This window comes from Meles meles, chromosome 12 (assembly GCF_922984935.1).
Source record: "Meles meles chromosome 12, mMelMel3.1 paternal haplotype, whole genome shotgun sequence".
NCBI lineage: Eukaryota > Metazoa > Chordata > Mammalia > Carnivora > Mustelidae > Meles > Meles meles.
Genome location: NC_060077.1, coordinates 72536102 through 72562995, shown reverse-complemented (window position 1 = coordinate 72562995; position 26894 = coordinate 72536102). Strand labels below are relative to the sequence as shown.

The window sequence follows — 26894 nt, the reverse complement described above, 5'->3', positions numbered from 1 at the left end:
CGATCCCAGGACCCTGAGATCATGACCTGAGCCAAAGGCAGCGGCTTAACCCACTGAGCCACCCAGGCGCCCCTCCCTTGATGCTTTTTGACCCATGGATTTTTTTTTTTAGATGTTGTTTCTTGTTTCTATGTGTTTGGAGATTTTCCTGTTCTCTATTATTCATTCCTAGTTTGATTCCATTGTGGTCAGAGAATATCTGTTATGACTTCAGTTTTTTAAAATTTGTTGAGCTTTGAATCTATCCAGGATATAATTTATCTTGGAATATGGTATGTTTACACTTGAAAAGCATATGCATTTTGGTGTTGTTGTTGGATGGCTTCTGGATCTTTGATGATTTTACATCTAATTGTTCTATTAATTGTTTAAGATGTTGAAGTTGCCAACTGCAACTGTAGATGTTCATATCTCCAGTTCTCTCACTTTTTGCATCACACATTTTACAGCTCTGTGATTTGGTGTACACACAGTAAGGATCACTCTATCTGCTTAATGGATTGTCCTTTTTATCATTAAATAATGTCCCTCTCGATGAACCATGAGAGACTATGGACTCTGAAAAACAACCAGAGGGTTTTGAAGGGGCGGGGCGGGGGGAGGTTGAGGAACCAGGTGGTGGGTAATAGGGAGGGCACGTACTGCATGGAGCACTGGGTGTGATGCCAAAACAATGAACACTGTTATGCTGTAAATAAACAAATAAACGAATAAAAAAAAATAATAATGTCCCTATTTTTTGTTATTGTTTTTGCTCTGAAATCTATTAACATAGCCACTACTGCTTTTAATTTTTACCTGATATGTATCTTCCCTTTTTCTTTCAGCTTGCCTGTATTACTAGATTACTGAGGTGTGTTCCCTGTGGACGGTTATAGTTGGATATTTCTTAATCCAACTTGTCAGTTAAGTGTCTTTTAGTTGGTATATTTAGACCATTTGCACTTAATGTAATTATTGATATGTTAACGCTTAAGCCTGCCATTTTATTTTCTGCTTGTTTTCTTTCCTGCCTTATTGTAAGTTACTTGAGCTTTTTTTTTTAAAGACTTTATTTATTTATTTAACACACAGAGAGAGATCACAAGTAGGCAGAGAGGCAGGCAGAGAGAGAAGGGGAAGCAGGCTCCCTGCTGAGCAGAGAGCCCAAAGCGGGGCTCAATCCCAGGATCCTGAGATCATGACCTGAGCCGAAGGCAGAGGCTTAACCCACTGAGCCACCCAGGTGCCCTTTGAGCATTTTTTTATAATTACATTTTTATCTATGGTATTTGAGTGTCTGTCTTTATATTGCTTTTCAGTGGTTTCAAATATTCCCTCTATATACATTTAGAATTACCTTAGGCAGTGTTATAATTTTGGCTTCAGCAATCAAACATAAATTTAGAAAACTCATGATAAAAAGGAAAGCCTACTATATTTGTATTTATGCTTACCATGTTTTTTCTTTCTTCAATTTTCTCTTCTTTTATCATTTCCTTTCTATTTAGAGAACTTCCTTTAGCCATTCTTTTAGGGTACCTCTCTGGTCTTCTGAACCCATTCTGTCCATCTGTCTGAGACCAAGTGGTGGCTCAACAGAACTACATCAAAATATAGAAGTGGGGTACCATCCCAAAGTATGGCCAGAACTGAAAATAATTACTCTTTTAGAATAGAAAATGGTGAGGGGAAAGAGCACTGCAATTTATCACCGTGAGATGATGGGGGTAGGAAGGATTTGAAGGGAATTTAGAGCTTTGATGAGGCAGGACATGGAATAAAGCATAAAGAATTAGGGGTCAAGAGCAAAGGGCAGAGATGAATACATACAACTGCCCTTTATTCTTAAGTGCTTCATAAAGAAATGTTTTTATTTCCCCAAAGAATGCCAAGCTACTACCCCTTTCAAGTTCTAACCTAAAATACTATAAAACTTCAGGTCAGGTGAGAACATAATAATAAACTAATAAACATTTCTAGAACTCATGTCAGCGAGATCAGATTTCATCATGCAATTTATAAGCCATTGCCATAGAGTCACCTTACCTGAACTCTTCCCCCACTATCTTGCCTCCCAATTCAGAGAACAGGGAGCTAGTAAGGTAATAGCTTTCCTTAATTCTTAGATGGGCAAGGCAAGGTCTCCAATTTTCTATGTCTGTCTCTCCTTAAGCATCTTGGGCCTCATAATCCTTTAGCATCTACCTCTTCTCCAACTACCATCTCTCCACCCTGTCCTTTTAGAAATGAGTAAAGAAAGGGGACTGTTCTTCCATGGTCATATCTGAAATGCTGTATTTTCCATTTCAGTGGTCACAAAGCAGTGAAGGAAACTGTTGTCCTCAAGTTTGAGAATTCTCGAAGTGATTAGCAACTCTTTCCAGATTCAAGACATCCACAAGCTTAAGAAAAAGAATGAGCCCGTAATGATTTAATTGGCTTTCTCTTTTAATCAAAAACATACTTTGTTACAGAGTTCTCAGAAAGGTTCAACTATTTTTTAGCCACAGACTTCAACCAGACAAAAGTATACAGAAAGCCACAAAGGAACTACCGGAGCTTTAGCTGACCAGTTTTCCCAAAAGCAGAAGCTAAGTGTGGCTCTTCTCTGGGTTTTGGCATAGCTGCATTACTCTGATTTCAGGAGAGGAGACAGAGTTGGGAAATGCCACCAAATCAGTTCCCAACCCCCAGTCACTTCATCCAAATGGTTCTGCAGCCCACCAGGTTTGCATCATCTACAAGCATTCATGCTGTTCCCTTAAGTCACATGTCCAAGGCATTGGCCAGGAGAACCCCATACTTGGAGGAAGTTTCTCGGCTACCAGTTTAGCCTTTTAACCAATCCAAGCCCATGAGTCCTTCTATGAATGACAAGCAGCCACGGCAACAGCAGTTGGTTTCATTCCTTCCTCTCCAGCTAGCACAGAGCTGGCCTCTACCAGGACTCCCCAACCCCCCACCCTTGACCCACTCCCAAGGAAGGCTCTCAAGGTCCTTGAAAAACCAAGTTCATTAATTATACTTATCCAAGAAGAAGGTGAAAAAGTACTCTGAAAGGAACACTCCACCCAAAAGTCTTCTAAACAAAATGGACCTAAAAAGAGCCAAGAATAAAGTAAATGATCATCCACTGGTATTATTTTCTTCTATCATATGAACCATCTTAACTGATGCTATTCAGAGGAATTTCCCTGTTTCAAACTTAAAAGAGATAAGGAACCAAAGACCAGAGATAAGAAACCAATGACCTTTAATACCATCAGGCATTTACAATAAGTTTTCAATTTATTTTAGTAGGAAAAAAAAAAAAAATACCAGCACACGGCACTTAAAAGGATGGTATCACACACATACCAACCCAAAAGGTGGAATGCCATGACTCAAAAAAAGCCTTAAGAAACCTTTAATAGAGATGACGGGAAAATAAAATGAAGGTTTTTCCCCTCCTCTCAGCTTTTTTTTTTTTTTTTTTTTTAAATTTATTGCAGCCCCCAAGGTGGTGCTAGGCCTTTGGTTAAATTTAAGTCTCAAGGACATATTATGTAACTTCTTGTCCATAGGAGAATAATAATAAAATATCAAGCCTAATCTCATTTGAATAATGTGGAAATAAGGAAAAAGCCCCCTCAAACAGCAGAGCAAAAGGAAGGAAGAAATCAAAACCTGCTGCAAGGTAGGCAAGGTCACTTAAATTTCAGAGCTGGAAGAAAACATCTAATCCAACTCCCTCATTTTACAGATGAGGCAACTGAGGCCCAGAGAAGGTAAATGACCTGCCCAAGGTCATCAGATTAGTGGCAGAGTGCAAGCCAGAGCGTACCTGCTGCCAGCCCAGAGCCACTAGTTTTAGCTAGAACAAGAACATGGGCTCTGAGATCTACTGAGAAAACTATCCATATCAATAGAGAGAAATGATTGTCTTCACCTCAGTTTTTCCTACAAGGAGATGGGGGAAGGGAGGAAGGAAGGAAGGAAAGAAACAAGGAAGGAAGGAGTATGGTTCATTCATTCATTCAAGTCTGATGTTAAAATCCCTGAAAACATCAGCAATTACTTTTAGCTATTCCTTGGGACAGGATATCAGACCCTCAATTTTCATAAAGGCACCTATAGGTCAGAAATATCTGGAAAGGAGGAAAGCCAGAAGATAGGGCTCAAAAGGGGATACCCAAACAAACAGAAACAACCCTCTCATTTCCCAAGTGTATTTTTTGTTGTCCGTTTTTTTTTGCTGGTATCCTCTATGCAGTGGTACTGCTCTGACTACTGATGCTAATGCAGTGAGTCTTGTGACTCCTGTTTTTGTCTGAGCAGCATTGAGGTGGAAGCAACAAAACCTTTCAAAATCTGTCAAAGGGGGGAGATACGAATATGACCCACTTCTCTCTACCGCAGCGACCTGGCACTCAGTGAAGAATAAGGAAACATTCTAAGCAGTGAAACCGATGTCAGACACGGAACACTGAAGAAGGCCTTTTCAGTACTTTACAGGAAAGTTTCTTAGGATCCATCCCAGTTTTCCTTGTGTTTTAAAGGTGGTTCTAGTAGGTCTAATTATTTCGTTTTCTTGCCCAAGCAGCTGGAAAAATAAATCCGAAAGGAAAGAAGAAACTCCTAAGGGGAGGTACACATGAAGTGGTCAGAAGAGAATGCTGGAGGGTATGTGTGTAAAAAAAAAAGTAAACATTCAAAAACCAGAGCAGTCTACGACCATTTAGTTTATCAAGGCAAAACCTCAGCAGCCTTGGACATCTACAAAGACAGCTAGGCACGAAAGAAACATGCCTAGTATGTTCTCTGATCTACATATTAAATAACTCCACCCCCCACAAATGGCTAAAATAAAAATGGTTTACTGCTTAAATAAGGCAAGTTTGGATAATGCAGAAAATACCATAACAAAGTAATAGCAGATAAACAAGATAAACAACCCAGCAGCACTGGGACCGGTGCTAGGGACAAGACCAAGCTGAGAATGCTTCTATGAATGTGACCATTAACCTTTACATCCTTCCTGAAAGATCTTAGGAGAAATTACCTAGTTGTCAGAAAAAAATAGTGAAGAAAAGGAAAGGTTTACACAAAGGATTCTCAGAGCCTATCTTCTATAATCTTTCCAAAGAAGAATTTAGGCTACTATTTACAGATAGCTATCTATGACAAGATGAGGTCTGCCTTTAGAAAGAAAAAAAAAAGGCATTTCCTTCCCTCTAACTCCTTCTCAGAGTTACTGTAAAGATCAAGTGAAATAGTATAATAAAAAGCTTTGAAAACTGAAAGAAAAAAAAAAAGAAAGCATTTCCTCATGTTGTTATTATCTGCTAGTCTTAGCTCCATCTACTAAAAAGTTGGTAAGTGATTTTACAGGTAATTGCTTTTATGTACTCAGTTACCTCAGTAACTAAAATTCATCAGCCCAATCTGCTATCATTAAATAAAATGCCAGTAAGATGACTTAATAATGAAAGGAGCCAACCATAGAAAACTGTCAACAGAAAGGATTCTGCCCTACTCAGAATAAAACTGCTTCTTCCAAACAACTCTAAAAAAGATCTGAACTAATCTAATTTTGCATAACAGCTAGTAACTATTAACCAGTTACCATCAAACCAGGAATAGAAATATTTCACCTCCATAGATGCAGAAGGAGCACCATGGGAAAATGTAAAATTTCCCTCTCCAGATGGGCATAGTCAAAAAGATTACTGCAATAAACTTTTAAAGGAAAATGTCTATCATCTGGAAGAGCATTTCATTTTGCCTTCAAAATTTCCATTACAAATATCCCCCTTTACACCATGCCCTTCCCCACAAAAATGATTTTTAACTTTGAAATATAACACAGCTAATATGTCTTCAGTTTACCTGGATAATTAGAGTATGGTAATCCTTAAGCTAACCACCCAGCCTGTAAATCTATGATGATTACAGGAAGAATCATTGATAGGAGACCTATTTAGTGGGTAGGTCGACACAAATGAGCCGTGCTTCTAGAAAAACAAGGTTATATGGCAGTGATTTACTATCATTATCTTTGTATACCAGGGATAGCATACTATAAAAAATGAGACAGCTTATATCCCATAAAACAATCTACTCCCTGGAAAATAAAGGCAACACCATTAAGGATTCCCTTTGATAACGTACTGAAAGGCACTGGACCAAAATGGAATGGCCTCATACTGGATTATAAAGGTACTTGATTCAACTCTCAGCTTTCAATGAAATTCAACATATTGAGATACGAAATAGCTAGAGAAAACCTACCCAGAACCATATCCTTGTAATAATCAGATTCTGAGAACTGAGGAAACTATCCTACCCTAAAGTAGCTGTAAAATTTTAAACCTAGTGATTCTTGAGTCTTACTCATCAAAGATGACTACCTCTAAGAAATGGAAATACTGTTTGACAATCATTAACATACTAGTTGTGTTCTCAAAAGCAGGTGACTGAAAATATAAAGCAATTAATAACTGCAAGTACTCTTACATACTGGTAGTAACATTATGGCTCTTAGCAGAAAGAAACCAAGACAGGTGGCTTGGCTTCAAAGATAGACTTCTTAGCGAATATTTTCCACATACTTTCCCCAGATGACTAAACATGAAAACCTTCCTAAAGGAGAAAAGGAGGTGATGGATATCATAGCATGCTAATGATCCTAATCAAATAATCTGAATTTTAAAAATCTCTCCCTTCACTCCTATTCTTCATTCACAGTAAAATAGACCTAAAGTCAGCAATTTCTAGAGAATGAAGATATCTTTTTAAAAAAAATCTGCCAACAAAACTTGAATCACCAAACATTTATAGATTAAAATTAGGTCTTTAACAAAAGTTATCTGTAAGTACTCAAGAGCTCAAATGAGCCAGCAGAGAAATTATCTTAAAACAAAAGACATGTAGCTTGGATCGAGATCTATGTTCACATCACAGCAATAAGCAAACTCAGTGGTTTCCAGAATGGTCTTACAAAGAAGACCTTCTGAGCAAGGACATAGACGACTTACCCATTCAAGTCCATAGATGGATGACTATTATGCATAGTGCTTATCCAATCTCAAACTTGTCACACACCTTAAGAATCTTAATACATTTAAGAAGGCCCTCCAAGCAATAAGTAAAAGGATCTGAAAGATAACCGTTGGTTTTATTTCACACTGTTTATCCTGTAGACAACCTATTTATCTTGTAGACAATCAGGCCTATTTTGCTACAGTAAAATAAAAGCTTAAAAAAAAAACAAAAACCAACCAACTCTACACTTGATACATAATGTCCATGGGGAAGTCCTGGCAGAGTGTGAGGGAAACCAAAGCTGCCGGATAGTACTGGCTGCTGCCTGTCATTTAGAAGGTGTCCTGCTTCTGAGGCTGAACTCAAAAGTGCAAAAGAAAACAAAACTTTAAAAATCAAACCTAGAATTCAACTTTGTATGTTGAGATTCGGTTTTATTTATGCTACTAGCTAAGTAAAAAGCATACATATTGTGTCTGTGGTACAGTCAATACATTTGCAACTTTTCTACGTAAATTCTCTATACAAAGTCACTGCCAATTGATATGATCATTGATGGCAAAGGGCTTAGAATAACCAAAAGGTATAAAAAGTTTGCAGTCTTGCCCCAAGATACAAAAACTGAATTTTAAACAATGTCATAACATACATGATTTAAACAGTATACGAAAAAAAAGTCACACATCAAATCAAGTACAAAAATACCCAAACTACCTATTATGAACTGTAATGTTCCATTATTCTGCACAGTATTTAACATAGAATTTAGCAGTTTCCAAAATACTCACTTTTAGTTTAGGCATCACCACCTTTGCAGAACAGTGAGCTATTAGGTGGAGTGACACTGCTTTTAGTGTTTTTAAAAATACAAAACCTTTCCTTATGAATTCATGAAGGAAAGAAATTCCTCTTCTAGGCTACTTAGTGACCAACCTTATGCCTAGAAATAGAGAAGAATACATCTACTGAATAACAGGGCAAGAGTATTTCTTGATAAATAGTTATCCAACAGGAATAAATGGTATTTCTTTGTGGGGTAATTGTAAGGAATTCTCAATATACACACAGATTAGTGTTTTGCCTTGGCAAAAATAAAACTGAAGTTGCAAGACCATCTGAATTGAAATCATCTTCACTAGTTTAACTTGCAAAAAAATATTTTGGATAAAAGGTTATAATACATTACTATCTTATTTTTTAAACACAGAGTGAAGTTGCTCTTGGTAAAATTAACTCACCCACATGGCACAATATTTGGAGTAAAGTATGTTCAACAATAACAACTCGCACACAAAATAACATAGGTGAATTAACTTTGAGAACTTCTCTCCTTTAAAATCAGCAATATTGAATTTATTCTGTAGAATAACACATGTATCAATGTTCTGCATATAAAAGACTCTAAGACATTTTAAAGGGCTAAATTTTCCAGCACTGGAATGATTCCTTCATACATAACTGGTGAGGATTTATAAGAATGTGTTTTTCCTGATCTTCAAGCTCTGAGCCATGCCTGAAAAGTTCTAAATAGGAAAAAAAAAAATTGTTTTAATCCAGTTTCTGTCTGCTAGGAGCAAGGCAGCAAACACACTTTCCAACCCTTTATGAAAAGATAAAGCAGAACAAAAGTGAAATATATCTTCGGATTATAAACAGGATTGTATCTTATAGTCCATCATCCTGACAATGTTAAGGGCCCCGACAGTGAAAGACCTCAGTCTAAAGGCTGTGGGTCGGCAATAGGCATGGTGTGAAGCACTTCATCTAAGAGCTGGAGGGCCCGGTGTAAGTGAATCTCGATCCAGCAAGGCGTTTCTTTGATGCTTTGTCTTGGGTAATCCGGTCCCCAGCCTTTCACAAAACTCATCCTGAGTATGCACAAACGACGAAGGTCATCAACGCCAATGCCGGCAGCCGCTGACAAACCTAACGGAGAAGATTTGGAAGACGTCAGAGGGACAGGCTGGCATCTTCCAGCCTCCCTACACCTTATTAATAAAGTGACCAACCAGCTTTCTTTACTTCATGCTCCCCAGCATATAACTTCTCTGTCAAAGTGCCAAGAAGTGTAGATCTACACTTTATCAACAGGGACTGAAAACTTTCGGTTAAGACAATTCACATTCCACGTGAGTCTTCTAGCTACCAGCAATTATAAAATAAGGTACCACAATCCACTAACACCCCACCTGTTTTTCTCTTTAGAAGGAGAGGTGAAGGGTAAAAAAAAAAAAAAACAACTTGTTTTTAAGAGGCAGCACATGTCCACAGATTGGTTCTAAGAACCTTACTGTCTGTTTGAACAGCCTCATTCAAAGTAAGACCTGACTGACTAACCGAGAGACAGTTAATAGTCCTGGTTCCACTAAGGATTTCTTGGATGACCCAGAGGATGTCTGTCTCTTAAGTTCACAGTGTCACTGAGATACCGTGCCATTACTCAAGGGGGGCAGTAGCTAAGAATGAGAAATTTAATAATAGCTCTGGATTCTTTAGTAAAAGCATGTTTATAACATCAAAACTAGCAAATTAATGGTTTAGATGCTCCAATTATTTAAAAAGCCAATTCTCTAACTGGATATGTCTTATCTACCTCTACACTGTAAACTCCTGAACATAAGTCACAAAGGAGATTCTGCAGCTAATTTTCCAGTCAGAACATACAGTCATATAGTCAATCTCCACTCATCAGTATCACAGTGAATCTAATGGGAGGCGTCTGCATGTGCTGTAGAGAAACCTGCAGGGCCACTGCAGTTTTCTTAGCCAGTGTGATTTGCTTACCACACTGAAGAGGTTAAGAACAGGGGTTGAATGAATCACTAGTTATGCCTTCAGACGTGGAAGATGGGTGCCACGTGTTTCCATCATAAAAGTCTATAGTCAGGAGTTTAACTCTGCAGTAAAAAATTCCCCATCAGTGTGAAACCTGGCACACAGTTCAATTTTACCCTAAAATTAAAAAAAAGTCTACAAGTTATCAAAATTACCACCCTCACTTAGTTTTCTCTCCATGCTTAGCATACTTAAAAAAAAAATTTGGAGAGGTACCTCATTCTGAAATCGAAATATGCTTTCCTTCTAGAATAAAGCCAAGCACGTCAGTGATTACAACCCACCCTTGCTGGTGAGGTAAGAATTAAAAACATCAACAACAATAACAAAAAAATAACAGGAGATTGAGCAATATAATCTAACAATAACCCCCTTTGTCCTTTATCCCATATTCCCTTTTTGATACAGAAAGAATGAAAGTAGGGTCCTAGACAAAGGGCAACTATTACAGAACAGTTTTTTAGTTCAAAAATGTTATCCCAGTAAAAAAAGTAGTTTAGTTTTCTATTACTGCCTAAAGTAACTAAGCAACTGAGTGAATCAAGATACAATACCAACTATTACACTTGAAGACAAAAAACCGAAAGCATACTTACTGATAGCTGGAGCTATTCCACCTACTGATCCGGGGCCAGGGATGTTTCCCGCCACAGCTGCTGCCTGGGCGGCGGCTGCAGCCTGTGCGGTGGCCGCCTGCTGCTGCATCTGACGGTGACACTGACGCAAGTCAAAGACCTTGAAACAAAGAGCATTAAGTTCAACGCTAGGAGTCCATCAGAAGTGCTGCCACCGCACATCAAAAACCAATGCACGATTTATTTAAAATTCATAGCTCCACGAAGCTCTAAGAAAAGAATTAATTTAAAACTCTAAGTTTTTATGTAGAGTCTAACTAGTGGTTAGAGAAGGGGATTGGAGCTCAGCACAAGGCACAGTGCACTATCAGGAGAGTTCTGGCTGCCACAGGCCTCTATGGCCTTTATCTAATTCAATGTAGGTCAGTCATTGTGCCTATGAAAAAACCCCACCCTTTATTCTTTATTCATAACCAAATTGCTGAGAGTGCTCTTTAGGCTGAATTGATGGTCTTGGTCACATGCCAACTTTATCATTCTAGCTATTTGGAAAAGTGTAATAAATGTCACTGTCACTATTTAAGAAAGCATCTATACTTTTTAGAGATGTATACTTTAGTACATAGGAGCAAAGTAACACGATATCTAGGACTTGTTTTGAAATACTTAAGAAATAAGGGCACCTAGGTAACTCAGTTGGTTAACCATCCAAGTCTTGGTTTCTGCTCAGGTTGTATCTCAGGGTTCTGAGATCAAGCCCCGCACTGGGCTCTGTGCTCAGTGTGGAGTCCGCCCCGCCCTCTTCCTTGGCTCCTCCCCGCCCCCTACCCCCACTCTCTCTTCTCTCTCACTCATTAATAAAAAAATTTTTTTAATACTTAAGAAATAAAGAAAAAAAGGATGGATCAAACAAATGTAAAATTGTAACAACTACTGAATCTCAGTGATGGATATATAGGATTTCACTAAACTAGTTTCTCCAATTTTCTGTATGTTGAAAAGTGCTCATAATTAAAAAAAAGTTTAGCTTTGAATCATATCACTAATATCTACTAATTACATGGGCTAAGATTCTTAATCTCTCTGGAGCCTCAATTTTCTTATCTATAAAATGGGAGTGCTAAGTGTACATGCTTTTTCACAGAGTTGAGGTAAACTTAGCATTATATACAGTAAGCTGTCAATAAATGCTACCTAGTATTTTGGTTTCAGCCTCCCCTGAATCATTTACCTTTCAGGACAACATAAGGAGTTCATAAGTAATTTCAGGGTTATTTACCAGCCATACCAAGGGCACCAAGGGCTGGTATACTGAGGAAGGGACTAAAACTTTTATCTCTATCCTCATGAAAGTACTGACATGCTCTTTAAGTAAGCAATAAGTTATGAATGACAAATCATATCATCTTTTTTCTAGGAAAAAAACAACTTCCCAAAATAATGTATTTGCTTATATTTGTTTTAAAAAGCACTGAAAGGGATTTCTGGGATTTCAGTTAAGTGTCCAACTCTTGCTTTCAGCTCAGGTTGTGATCTTGGGGTCGTGAGCCCTGTGTCAGGCTCTGAGCTCAGTGAGGAGTCTGCTTGAAATTCTCTCTCTCCCTCTCCTTCTGCCTTTCCCACTCGTGACCTATCTCTAAAAAAATAAATAAATCTTCTTTTAAAAAAAGCACTGAAATATTAACAAGCAGAGTGGTCATCTATAGAAGCTACAGAAAACAAGACAGAGTGGAAATAGGCTGCTCAACACAAACTTTTTATTTTATTTAATTTCTGAACCATGTGACTATATTCCTTACTCAGAGAGTACATTAAATTATTTTAAAAATCCTCTTAGTAAATGAAATCTTGCCGTTTGCGATGACGTGGATGGAACTAGAGGGTATTATGCTGAGCGAAATAAGTCAATTGGAGAAAGACAACTATCATATGATCTCCCTGATACGAGGAAGTGGAGATGCAATGTGTGGGGTTTGAGGGGTAGGAAAAGAATAAATGGAACAAGACGAGATCGGGAGGGAGACAAACCATAAGAGACTCTTAATGTCACAAAACAAACTGAGGGGGGCGGGGGGGGGTAGGGAGAGGGTGGTGGGGTTATGGACATTGGGGAGGGTATGTGCTATGGTGAGTGCTGTAAAGTGGGTAAACCTGACGATTCACAGACCTGTACCCCGGGGCTAATAATACATTATATGTTTATAAAAAATAAAAAAAATTTTTAAAAAGGAAAAAACAAATAAAAATCCTCTTAGTATGCACAAAACCCAGTATGAGCAAGCACAATTATCTTTAACCAAAAAAAAAAAAAAAAAAAGAATCATCATCATCATCAAAGAATGCATAACATGCTGCTTTATCAGATCAAGAAGAAGAAGTTTGGAACCCAAACCACTAATTTTCAGATGCCTTAAAAATAAATTCTGATTGTCTTTAATCATGGTATTTGGTATTAAGAAGTAAGAACACAGAACTATCCTCTCTAAATTGCAATTCATATTCTTATTTACTTAGTTCTCTATTCAACGCTGATCTTCTAGCATCAATGAAGGACAAAACTTATACTATCTCATTCTCTGAAGAGGTATGAATTTGTCAAATATATAGGTATTACCCTGCCAAACTATAGTTCAAAAAGACTGCAGGACAGAAAGCATGAGAGTCGGGTCTGAAAATCAGAAATCTCACAATGCCCAGAACAGGAAGCATTATTTTTTCAAGATTTCCCAAGAGTCCATTAGACTCTGAACTTTTCCCACTGGGCTATGACCTCTCAGAAGGCATTACACCCGGACAGTACAAAGCAGGAACTAAAATATTTGAAAAGCCAAACAGTTCTACAACTACTTTTTTCTTAAAGAAGGAAATTAATAAACTTTCTATTTTAGAGCAGTTTTAGGTTCATGCTAAAACTGAGCAGAAAGTAAAGAGAGTTCTGTCCCCACTCAAGAACAATGTCCCTGGCACAGTGATACATTTGTTCATTTGTCCTAATTGATGAACCCACACAGACACATCACCACCCAAGCTCATAGTTTACATTAGGTTTCACTCTTGATTTTACATATACATATACACACACACACATAAATATATGTATCTCCAATACTGTAGTACCATAAAGAGTTGTGTCCGTGCCCTAAAAAATCCTCTGTGCTCTGCCTATTTATCCTTCCCTCCTTTCTTATTCCTGGAAACCACTGATCTTACTGTCTTCATAGTTTTGCCTTTCCAAGATGTCATATAGTTGTTTTACATTTAGGTCTTTACAACCACTTTTAAAAAATTGTTTTAACCGGGGCGCCTGCATATCCCAGTCATCAAGTGTGTCTGCCTTTGGCTCGGGTCATGATCCCAGGGTCCTGGGGTCAGGCCCCGCACTGGGCTCCCTGCTCGGCGGAGGCCTGCTTCTCCCTCTCCCACTCCCCCTGCTTGTGTTACCTCTCTCGCTGGATCTCTGTCCAATAAACAAATAAAATCTTTTAAAAAAATTGTTTTAATCATCACTAACCAAGTATGGTACCTATATAATCTTACTCTCTGGGAACAGGGAATATAACTAACTTACAAATTCCTAGGGTTCAAATATGCTCTCAACATACCCCCACTCCCTACCATGAATAACCAATAGATCTTCACACATCGATTCCTTGCAATATGTTGTAAACAATCACAATTATGAATGTCTTAGCCTAAATCTAGGCTAACGCCAGCTATAATTATAGTAGCCACAAAAATGAAATTTTAAAATATTATCACTTTTATCTGCAGATGTAGAAATTATTTGTTAAGCACCCCAGCAAATCCTTCCACAGTGGATTATTTATGTAATTAAAGCACTCGAACCAGAAAATTTATAATTACTGGCTATACTGCTAAGTGAAACCTGGGTTGCCTCTCTATATATATCTGATCCATTAAACCACAACAGGTTTTATCTGTTATACCGGATGGCAAAATGAAGGCTATCAGTCAAATGCAATAAACTTTCTTTCAGAATCTGACTCAGTTGGTAAAGGCAATTCAAAGGAACCAAAGGTTTAATACTCTTTTGTACTCAGATCCAAAGGATATTTCTTCCTTTCTTTCTTTCTTGTTTGGTTGTTGTTGTTGTTGTTGTTGAAGATTTTATTTATTTGAGAGAGAGAGAGAGAGAACATGAGTGGGAGGAGGGGCAGAGGGAGAGTGACAAGCAGATCCCTCACTGAGCACAAAGTCAAACATGGAACACATGACCTGAGCTGAAGGCAGACAACTTAACTAAGCCACGCAGGAACTTCCCAAAAGATATTTCTGATCACCATTCCTGACTTAATCACTTTCATTTATTTAAGCATGTTTCCTATGGTTACTTTCATGTAAGTTTATTACAAACCTATTACTTAACCCAGGTTAGTGTCTTATAAAGCTCAATGTGAACATCTTCAGGATACTGTCTTTCAACCAGTCAAAATTTTGGCATTTTGCATATATAAGGCTTAATTACAATACTCTCAGTTTAAATCAATACCAAAAACTAGAAACCCAGAAAGAGAAACAGGTAACTGGTGTTGGAATACTGGGCATTTGAACATAAGACTGCATTAAGAATTTATGAAGTTACTGGACCTGGAGGTAAGAATCACAATATATGGTAATTGAGAATCAATTTAATCAATCTGAAGGTTAGTGGGATTATAATAACCTTCAACCTAGCCTACCTGTGGTTTAGAAGCAACCCCTAACATGTATGTGTTCAAAAATAAACCTGACTCAGCATCAGAGAAATGTAAATCAAAAACCAGCACAATGACTCACATCCACTAGGATGACTAACATCAAAAAGACAGATAATAACAAGTGTTGATGAACTGCAAAGTGAAACCTTCCCACACTGATCAGAATGTAAAATGGTTAAACCACTTTGGAAAACAGTTTGGCAGTCCCTCAAAATGCTCAAGTTACCTCATAATCTAGAAATTCCACTCCTAGGTATATATCCAAGAGAAATGAAAACATACACTCACATAAAAAACTTGTACACACTAAAGTTCATAGTAGTACTATTCATAATATAGCCAAAAAGTGGAAACTCTTATCTATCAACTGACAAATGGATAACAAGATGTGGTATATGGAATATTATTCAGCCATTAAAAAAATGAAGTACAGATACATGCTATGTGGATGAAGCTTGAAAACATTATGCCTAGTGAAAGAAGTTGCGTTAAGACCACACTGTATTAATTCATTTATAAAAAATGTTCTGAATAGGCAAATCTGTAGAGAGAAAAAGTAGATGAGTGGTTGCCTAGTGCTGAGGGAAATGGTGGGGGGGGGGGGGGGTTGAGGAATGACAGCTAAAGGGTACACGGTTCCTTTCCAGAGTGATAAAATGTTTGAAGATTGATTGTGATGAGGGTTGCATAACTCTGAATATATTTTTAAAAATCACTGAATTGTAAATTTAAATGGGTGAATTACATGGTATGTGAATTGTATCTCAGTATCTCAATAAAGCTGTTAAGAAACCTGACTACCCAGTAGTAAGCACCATAAAACAAAACAGATCTTACTTTTTTTTTTTTTTTAAAGATTTTATTTATTTATTTGACAGTCAGAGATCACAAGTAGGCAGAGAGAGAGGAGGAAGCAGGCTCACTGCTGAGCAGAGAGCCCAATGTGGGACTCAATCCCAGTTGCCTGAGATCATGACCTGGGCCGAAGGCAGAGGCTTTCACCCACTGAGCCACCCAGGCGCCCCCAGATCTTACTTTTGAAAGCAAAACAGCAAGGCCACTCAGAATTCAAACATTTGCTTCATGTAAAGCTTGTAAAATGCCATTTCATTACATCAGATTTTCATGAATGTAAGGGGATTATGACATCATGAAAGATAAAGGGAAAAAATTAACATCTTAGTAGAAGCCTCCTCCCCAATTTAGTTCTAGCTTCTTGGTTCATAAAATAAAAGAATGGTTCTTCAAAGCTTTGCTTTCTTCATTTTAACTAAAAAGAGAAAAATATGTTTGTATGTGCATGTTTAGGGGGTTGGAAGAGGTATATTCCCCACGTGTGGGTACTACTCCTTCCAGAAGTTCATGTTATCTGAATATAATTCATCTCAGTATTATTATCTCTGGTGGTAATATGACAACTTAAACAGCACTATACAGATCCTTTAGTTACTACTGCCTAAAAAATTCACAAATGAAGAAAATGCCAATGGTTAAGACTTAGTGTATATCTGCATCTTTCTTTCTGGCTAGTAAGATTCTTCTGAACAATAATAATATGCTTGGTAAACAATTCTTTTTAAACCTTAAACAGTTATTATGACAAAAACGGTATGCTGTTTTTTACTCTACTAAAGTGCCCCACAAGATATTTATTGTTCATGGCAAAAGCCTGAGATTACTACAAAAATCTACCCATGACAGTGTTTTATCAAGTGATTTTATGTCTCATACCTCAGGAGCTTTTCAAGAGCAATCTGTACCAAAATAGAGATGTTACATTTATTTGAAAATCCTTGACATTACTTTACTTACACAAAATTCCACATTTTTTAACTCAAAAGTTTTAAATATGACCCTACATCAAATAAATTCGTAACTACCATCTGACACATAGTTTATAATCAACACTCTAGTTCTTTATTCATTCACTGTAAATTACACAATCCAGAGAGTTCCAAGTCAAGATGGATGAGTAGATATGCATGAACAGCTTCTTTCTCTGATAAGAGCACAAAGGATAGAAAAACTATTACAAGTATATATCCTTCAAGCCAATAGTAAAATTCACATGGAATTTTCTCATGGAAAGAGCAGTCAATAGCCAAAAGAATCCTGAGAAAGGACAGTTAGAAAACTCACACTTCCCAATTTCAAACCTTACCACAAAGCTACAGTAGAGCAGTACTGTCATAAGAAGATACACATACAGATAGATAGACAGACAGACAGATAGATATAGATATAAATATACAGACACATATGATCAATGAAACAGACTTGATAGCACAGAAGTAAAAGTAACCTTTACATTCAAGGTCAACTGAATTTCAACAAGGTGTCAAGATAACTCACAAGGGAAAGAATAGTTTTCAACAAATCATTGCCAGAACAACTGGATATTCTCATTAAATGAATAAAGCTGGATCCCTTCCTTACATCGTACACACAAATTAACTCAAAATGGAGCACAGACCTAAATTAAAGAGCTAAAGCTATAAAATGCTTAGAAGAAAACATAAGAGTAAATCTTCATGACCTTGGATTAGGCAACGGTTTCTTAGAAAAGACACCAAAAGCAAAAGTGACCAAAGAATAGCTAAGTTGGCAAAATTAAAAATTTTCATGCTGCAAACCATACCATCAAGAAAGTAAAATGAAGGACAAGCCAAAGAATGGCAGAAAATATGCACAAATCATGTATCTGATAAGGGACTAATACCCAAAATATATAAAGAACTCTTACAACTCAATAATAAAATGGCAACCCAATTTAAAAATGGGCTAAAGATTTAAATAGATATTTTTCCAGAAAAGGTATACAAATGGTCAATAAACACATGAAAAGATGTTCAATATTATTAGCCATTAGGGCACATTAAAACCACAATGAGATGATGCTTCACATCCACTAAGATAGCTAAAATAAAAAAGATAACAACAAGTGTTGATGAGAGTACAGAGAAACTGAAACTCTCATATATACATTGCTGGTGGAAATGTAAGACGGCATACAGCCACCTGGGAAAACAGTCTAGCAGCCCATCAAAATGTTCAACACAGAATCAACCCTATGATCCAGCAAATCCACTCCTACATATATATCCAAGAAAAGGAAAACAAACATCTACCTAAAATCCTATATATGAATGTTCAGAGCAGCATTATTCTTAAGAGCCAAAAAGTGGAAATAATCCGTGTGTCTACCTACTGATGATGTATAAACAAAATCTACAGTGGAGAGCAGGAACTAAAGATAGGAGGTACTTCGGGTACCAAGAACCAAAAAAGATGTAGAGGTTAGTAATTCAACTTCTTATAGTAATCTGGAAAAAGATAACAACCAGGATCTTTGAGGGCTACAACTGGGTACCTGCCCATGAATTAAGTGCTAGTAAAACACTTTGACAGCTAATTTGGAAAATGCACCTAGGAATCAAATTCTTGCCCATGGCAGAGCTAAGCATCAGAAACCTATGTAATAGGAATTAGGCCCTGTGCATACCTGGGGATTGGAACTCAATTTCCTCATGGGACAAAATTCCTCTACCTCCTAAATATAAGAACTGGTTCTGAGATGTGGATCCCAGGGTGCCAGACTAAGGCAAAACTGCCCTATAGGGGGAGAAGCAATAACAGGGAGGAAAAAAATTAAAAATAAAATGAATTAATTCTCTCAAGGCAAATTTGCCAAGCAACATAAAATAGACTGCAAAACATACAAGGAAATCCAATACCACTTAAAAATAACAATAAAGCACAAATAACAAAAATTCCTTGTGGAAAAACTGGAAAATGCAAATGAAGATAATTCCACCTCCCAGAGACAGTTCCTGGTAAGACATCATGTACACGATTCTAGACTTGCAGGTATATATATAAATGAATACAAATATCCTTGATATTATTCTTTCATAAAAATAAGATCACATTCTATATATTGTTTAATAATCAACATTTCCACATCATAAATATCCTATCAATAAATGTATTTTGGTATTTTATTGTTCTATTCTATTCCATTGTTCTAACAGATCAACACTATAAAGATTCTCTATTGTCAGGACTTTCAACAGGGAATTACTGTTAATTTTGTTAAGTGTGATAAACAGCATTGTGATTATGTCTTTTAGAAATATTTACCAATTAATCACTCACACGAGAATATTTTATGAACGAACTAATATAATATTTGGAATTGGCTTTAAATTACTGGAAGAAAAAGGTACAGTGATAAACACAAAACAGACTGATACAATGCTGATGACTGCTGAAGCTGGATGGTGAGTACATGAGGGTTTGTTATTTTCTCCATACTTGATATATTTCAAAGTTGTTTTAAAAAAAAAGATCCCTAGGGCGCCTGGGTGGCTCAGTGGGTTAAGCCACTGCCTTCGGCTCAGGTCATGATCCCAGGGTCCTGGGATCGAGTCCCGCATCGGGCTCTCTGCTCAGCAGGGAGCCTGCTTCCCTCTCTCTCTCTCTCTGCCTGCCTCTCTGTCTACTTGTGATCTCTGTCTGTTAAATAAATAAATAAATAAATAAAATCTTTAAAAAAAAAAAAATAAAAAAAAATAAAAAAAAGATCCCTATATTCTTTAACTGAATGGCAGTAACTGAAAATGAGAGTTTGTTGTTGTGAGGCCATCAAGCAATTCCATTTCTGTATATGCTATTTGACTATATTATCTGTACACTAAGCAATTTCCTGGGAATAAGTGATGAGTTACAATTAATTTCACTATTTTACAATGGCCAAAATGAAGATGCTTAGAATAACTGTAAAAAATCTGAAATTAAAAATACATTTAGGCTTTCTAAATCCAACTACCTTTCTTTCAAAAGCAGTGTATGTTATAAATTAAAATTGAAATGAGCTGAATAAATGATAAACACCTCAGGCTTAATATACAAAATGATAACAAATAAAACTCACTTAATGTACAAAATAACATTTAAAAATTGGTATTGAAGAATTTTTCATTTCTCACATTCTTAATTTGAAAAGTTATTAATTTTAGAATTCTCCTCCGTACAATCCTGAAGACTGGCTAAGATAAATTTCTAGAGTCTGATTTTTACCTATTATGTATCAAATTCATACAAATTTGAAGATTTCACTCAAAATTTTCAAGGGCCTGTATTACTCTAAAACATTTAACAAATTAATTAATAAAACAATAGGGCATGAATACAACCATAAAACTAGATATAGCCAATCATGTCAATATATGCCCCAAGAAATGTGTTTTATACACAAACATAATTTCTGATTATTTAACACATTAAAAAGACATTTTTCTTCTCCTCCCACCTCCATCTCAATTTTTTAAACAACAAATAGAGCTTTCCAAGTCTAAAATGTTTGAGTAAAACTGCAACTAACCTTTATGTATGCACTTGGGTAGATCTTATGAACAGCATCTCCAGGTGCACGCCCAGCTTCTCTGTCTAAGTAGTAACTCTGCACAAAGACTGCATGGTCGCTAAGGCACCTGACCCAAACGTCACCTTCACCTTTACATTCCAACTGCACACCTTTGCCTATGTGCAACCTTAGGAAGAAAAAGGAAATTACATTTTGTTTTGGAAGTATTTAAAGATAAGTTTTAGTTCAGATTATACAGCATACCAAATATATATTTTTTTTAAATAAAAGACATTACACAACACCACTACTGAAAGATACCCATTGTTAACATTTTTGTGTACTTTTTTTAATATCTCACTCATAAAAAATAATGATGAGCATATATATAATGCTTACTATGTACCAAATATTTAATATAAATTCTCACTTAACCTTCGCAATTTAGTAAGGTAAATATACTATTGTTCCCGTTTTATAAATGATGAAACTACGGCATATAAAAGCTTATAGCTACACTGCCCAAATCAACAGCTACTAGCTACATGTGCTCATTTAAATTACAGAATTCAGTTAATCACATGAGTCATATGCTCAACAGCCATATTTTAATGTAGGTAGTGGCTACTGCAGTGAACAGCACAGATATAAACTGTTTCCCTCATCACAGAAAATTCTATCAGACAGTAATGGCTTAGAGAGTAAGTAATTTGCCCAAGTCCCATAGCTAGTGATAGAGCTATGATTATGTACTTAAGCACACACACACTTCCTTAAAGATCTGAGATCTTATAGTACCAAAAACTATGCATATTTTCCTGTAATATTTCATCTTAAGCCTTTATATTTGCTATATAAACTTTCAATTAACACTTTAATACATAAAAAATGAAAGTTCATCAAAATTTACTTAACCATTTCCCTATTTTTATTTTTCCAACATTATAATACTTGCAGAAACACATCCTCATTTTACATTTCCTCTCAAAAGATTTGTAGAAATAATATTAATAAGAGAAAATAAATAAATTGGTTTCAAACTGGATACCAAAAGGTCTATTACTATTCAAAATATAAAAACATCACTAACTTAAACAAAAGACCATTTTTACCATATTTTAAATAACATCTGTAATTACAATGCAATGCTTATGAATTCTGAATTTTCAAGATGACCTTTATCTACATTCAAAAATCTTATAAATGTACACAGAAAAATGTAACTTTGAATAAATGACAAGGTACCATGTTCAAGTTTTAAAGTAACTAACGAAACACTCAACAATACCTTGCTCTCTCAATGGCTTCTGTCCTGTGAACATTGGAGAGTTGACCCAAGCAAAAGCGATCTCCTCCAGAAGGGTCCACATATCCATCAACAGTAACAATAGGGCAGCTTGAAGGAACCTTAAATGTCTCTCCTACTTGAACATCCATTTCAAAGTAAGCGATGGAACACCAATACTCAGGAGCTACAGGAGGTAAACAGGAGAGAACACCTACCCATGTAAGATAAATATACAGCATTCATGTTCATTCCCTAAGACAAAGCTTTTCCTAAGAAAGGCTGAAGGAAGGAGAGAGGCACCTGAAAAGCACCCAAAAGAATTTGATCAAAATGACAATCCATTAAAAAGTAGGCACTTCCATGTCTTCCATTTTTCAGCTCAGTACCTGAGCATTCTTGAAACTCTAGTCATTTTTAATGGTTCTTACCTCAAAGGACTCAGCCAACTAGAAACTTAAAGAACAGAAGTAATCAGATTCTAAAATATTTTATCACCATGTTCCATTTGACTCTACATGTTTTCTATATAGTCTGAACTCTTATTTTTTTTTAAACACACTGACTCTAAGACATATTCCAGGTAAGTGTTTTTGAGTAACATCAATTTATGACATACTTTTATAGATCCCTAATTGAGAGAAAGGGCATAAGCAAGTCAACCATCCCAGACTAGAGTCAAGGTTAATTACACTCCACTATACAGTTGCTATGAGCAGGATTCTCAATTGTCTCTTGGGTGAAAGGTCATTTGTCCCATCTGTATTTTTAGCGAAGTCAATTCATGTTAACTACTACAATTTTAACTTTGCAGATGCATTTAGTGTATTCATTTGAAAAACAATAAATGACAAATAACTTGGAATGACTGGGTGGGGTAAGGCACTACTATCTGGTATGGTTTGCAAATAGAGTTGATCAAGTATTTCTAATTTTTGTTTGAATACAAATATTATTACACAGAGACAACATACATGGAAATTATTTGGTTTTCCTTTTTTAACTAATTTAACGGATACACAGAAAGTATCTAGGAATTATTTTAGGCACAACATACACAGCAGTAAATAAGACAGCTATTGTCCCTATTCTCATGGTGACGCAAAGGCAGACAAATAAGGGAATAAATGAATAAGATGACTCCAGTAAAGATAAACACTGTGAAGAAAATAAAATGGGGTGTGGGATAGAAAATGATTGGAAAGAATCCTTTAGACTAGATGGCAGAGGTACATCCTATCTGAAAAGGTGAAATTTGAAAGACCTTGTATTTATATAAAGACTGTGAACAGAACATTTCAAAAAGAAAGTAAATGCAAAGGCCCCTGAGTAAAAATGAATTTGACATACTTAAGGGGAGAAAAGGCCAGTGCCACTTGTTAGAGAATAAAGTTTTCTGCTGATAAACCAATTATTTATCTGCATCGCAATGTGCCCTTTATGAACTTTGACTAAACTAGCATTTGCGGCAATAAAACTTTCAACAATCTGTAGATATTTAAAATGACAAAAAAGTAGATCTTTCAAACTTCCAAAATATCTTAAAGTATGACTGATACTTAAAATATAGTTTAAAAATCCTGTAGGGGTGCCTGTGTGGTGGCTCTGTCAGTTGAGCATCTGCCTTCAGCTCAGGTCATGATCCCAGGGTCCTGGGATCAAGTACCATAGCAGGCGCCTTGCTCGGCAGGGAGCCTGCTTCTCCCTCTGCCTACCACTCCCCCTGTTTGTGCTCTATGACAAAAAAAAAAAAAAAGTAAAAACTTAAAAAGAAAATCTTGTAAAATCTGGGGTGCCTGCATGGTTCAGTCAGTTAAGTGTCTGACTCTGTAGTCATGATCTTAGGGTCCCGGCATGGAGTCCTGCTTTCTGGCTCCTTGCTCAGTAAGGAGTCTGTCCCTCTCCTTCTGGCCCTCCTCCCACTTGTGTTCTCTTTCTGATAAATAAATAAAATCTTTTAAAAAAAAAAATCTTGTAAAAGCTATGTATTTAATTGCCTTTCAAAATTTTGTAAAGTAAGAAAGTGTTTTTCAATGAAGAATTAATAAAACCAACCACATGAAGATGGTGGTTCAAAAACAGCAATTCAAATGTTCTGCTACAGAGATCAAATCAACTAATCACAAATATTTAACATTTATTTTAACTATGTTTGGATATCATTAAAATATGAAAAAGTAGTGATATACTGAAGTCCCTTCTTAAAAAAAAACTAGTTCTGAAATTTTTATGAAGTTATTCTGTATTAAAGACATCCATTATGCTATAAACAAAAGGCTTCAGCAAACGTGATTGGCAGATATATTTATAATAGTTGAAGCCAAAACTAAAGAGATTGTCTAAGACAAGACAACAATTACCCAATATTCTAGAAGCAAAAAACACTAATAGCATTTAAAGGGGTCTTAAGACAATCCAAACAGTAAATTCTGTTATAAACAATGCCCTGAAGTCATGAATGTTCATAATGCTGGATAAAAAATAAGGTCCAAGGTACATGCACTTCCTAGTTCATACTAAAGAACATTATCCAGAAGTAAAGTGCCATGGTGAACAGTCTTTTTCCGTGAGAGTCAATTCAGGAGAGAAAAAGAGAGTTGTATTATCTCTCTGTTTAAATAAGAAAAAATATACTTTTAATCATCATGAATTGTAACATCTGCAACTCCACTTAAACCTTATTTTATTATTTTCCAGTCACCAAAGGGGTTTCTGTGTGCTTGCCTAATATCTCAGACACAATACAACGATGGTTACATAAAACTGCATCTCTGAATTGAGCTGACCTGTTAGTACTGAGATGAAGAGTTTTAAGAAACTTGAAGTTAACAGAAAGTGGCATCAGAATTGCACACCCTAGACCAGGGATGAAAAAACAACCACCTTTTAAGAGATTAAGCCCTAAGAAAGCAAGAGGAAGGGATTTACTGTCTGAGAAGACAGAGAACTAGAAGTACTCTAAGTGGGTTCCAGAAAACTTGGCAGTGCTGCGATACAATATACCATGTGAAAAACCTCTACTCCACTCTCAATTTGCTAAACAGCCAGGAACTTTTTTTTTTTTAACAAATCAGTTTTATTTTTTTTTTTTCCATTTTATTTGGAACTTTTTTTTTTTTTTAAACAGGAGAAGGTAACAGGAAACACTCATTAAGACTTTCTAGATCTCTCTTTGCTCTTTTGCTCCAAGGACCAAATGCCATATTAAGTGACAAGCCTGCAGATTCTCAAAACCAGTATTAATAGCAGGATGAAATTACTCAGTTCAAAGAGGGCTTTCTTAGTGTCCGAATTCATATGAAAGGGAATGGGACTGTTAATGTGCTTGCTGATATTTTTAGCTTCTTGTTGCTGAATTAGTGAAGTTGAGCTGGTCTCATGAAGCCTATGGACTGCTCATCACTGGCCAGAGAAAAGGTTTTTAAAAACCTGAGTTAACAACAGGATTTTTTTTTTTTTTTGGCAAATAAGAACTTAGCTAAAAAATTTTTTATAATGGGAAAATGTATTATAAATCACAATTACACTGAAAAATAGTCTCCAAAGCATTGTCTTCAATTTCTGAAATAAAATCATTCAAGAAGTTAAAAACTTGATTTAAAGTACCCAAGAGATTCATTATGAGTTATTTCTTTTATTACTTAGATCTGAGTAAGATACCCTATGAAAATCTTTCATCAACATGTAAAGGCAGTCTCTCGAATAGTAGTAGATAGTTCCTAAGTACTAGAATATAATCTGAATGTAGAAATCTGTGGATTTGAACTCATTTGTGAATTATCAAAACAACCTCAAAGACACTGAGGAAACTCTTCACTTTAATTTGTAATCAATATTTAATTCAATGAATACATCTCAGCTTTAAGAAAAAGCAAAAACAGAGTTCATGAAAAAGAAATAAAATGATTAACCTTTTCCAAAAATTTTTTTCAACTTAGTTATCAAAATATAAAAATCACCAAGTATATGGCCTAACTGAAATCCTTAACACCAAGGTAATGACCAATAATAGTTATTTTCCTTTTTTACAATTTATATTACCTCTATTTCTGAAATCATCTACGTAACTATCTTCAAAAATCATTTCTCAAAATAGATTCACTCTATATTGATGGTATTTCAATATTTCAACTGTATGTAATATAGTTATATACAGGGTATAGGGTTATTTCCCATCTAAACGGCATTAAGTCTGTGGTAGACTATTCTAGCATTTCTTAATCAGACCTTAAGGGGCTGTTATTAACCAGACACCTAAAACAAATATTAACTTTGTTTTCTATTCTTTTTTTTTTTTTAAAGATTTTATTTATTTATTTGACAGAGGAAGATCACAAGCAGGCAGAGAAGCAGGCAGAGAGAGAGGAAGGGAAGCAGGCTCCCCGCGGAACAGAGGGCCCAATGTGGGGCTCTATCTCAGGGCCCTGAGATCACGACCCGAGCCGAAGGCAGCGGCTCAATCCACTGAGCCACCCAGGCGCCCCTGTTTTCTATTCTTTTATGAAACAGGATTGCAGAGTTGTACACTAACAACTATAATTTAATAGAATTAAAACTACTAGAGCGTTGCCTGGATGGTTCAGTTGGTTTCACTCAGGTCATAATCCCAGGGTCCTGGGACAGAGCCCCACATCGGGGTCCCTGCTCAGCAGAGAGCATGCTTCTCCCTCTCCATCTGCTGCTCCCCCTGCTTGTGTTCTCTCACTTTCTCTGCCAAATAAATAAATAAAATCTTAAAAAAAAAAAAAAAAAAAGAATTAAAAGTACTAGATAGAAGAGGACACAGGGATTAAGAAAGGTTTCCCAACAGTGGTATATGCCAGCTAGATCTTAAATACAGTTTGCCACATTTAGGACTTTAGGAGTGCATGGGTGGGCATCAAGATGGCCCCTAATGATTCTCATTTCCTGATATTTACATCCTTGTGTCATTCCCTGCCCACAAAATAAGATCTTACAGAAATTATGATGTGACTTTTGAGGCTAAGTCTTAAAAGACCCCAAGGCTCTGTCCTGCCTTCTCTTGATCACTGACTCTGGGGGAAGTTAGTTATCATGCGAAGACACTCAAGAAGCTCTACAGAGAGGTCCACAGAGAGAGAAATGGGAGT

At 36.3% G+C, this 26894-nt stretch overlaps 1 protein-coding gene across 3 annotated transcripts in view; it reads right to left on the bottom strand.

Annotated features, from left to right (window-relative positions):
* Positions 1 to 2409: 2409 nt before the first annotated feature.
* Positions 2410 to 26894, bottom strand: part of SMAD4 (SMAD family member 4) — a 70446-nt gene continuing 45961 nt past the window's right edge. For all 3 annotated transcript variants that reach the window (XM_046024683.1, XM_046024684.1, XM_046024682.1), the window contains 4 exons: positions 21787 to 21970; positions 20517 to 20685; positions 10437 to 10575; positions 2410 to 8931 (listed from right to left, as the gene is read on the bottom strand). In XM_046024683.1, the coding sequence (XP_045880639.1) occupies positions 8720 to 8931; positions 10437 to 10575; positions 20517 to 20685; positions 21787 to 21970 (704 nt within the window). In that variant the 3' untranslated portion in view covers positions 2410 to 8719. The remainder of the gene's footprint in view (positions 8932 to 10436; positions 10576 to 20516; positions 20686 to 21786; positions 21971 to 26894) is intronic.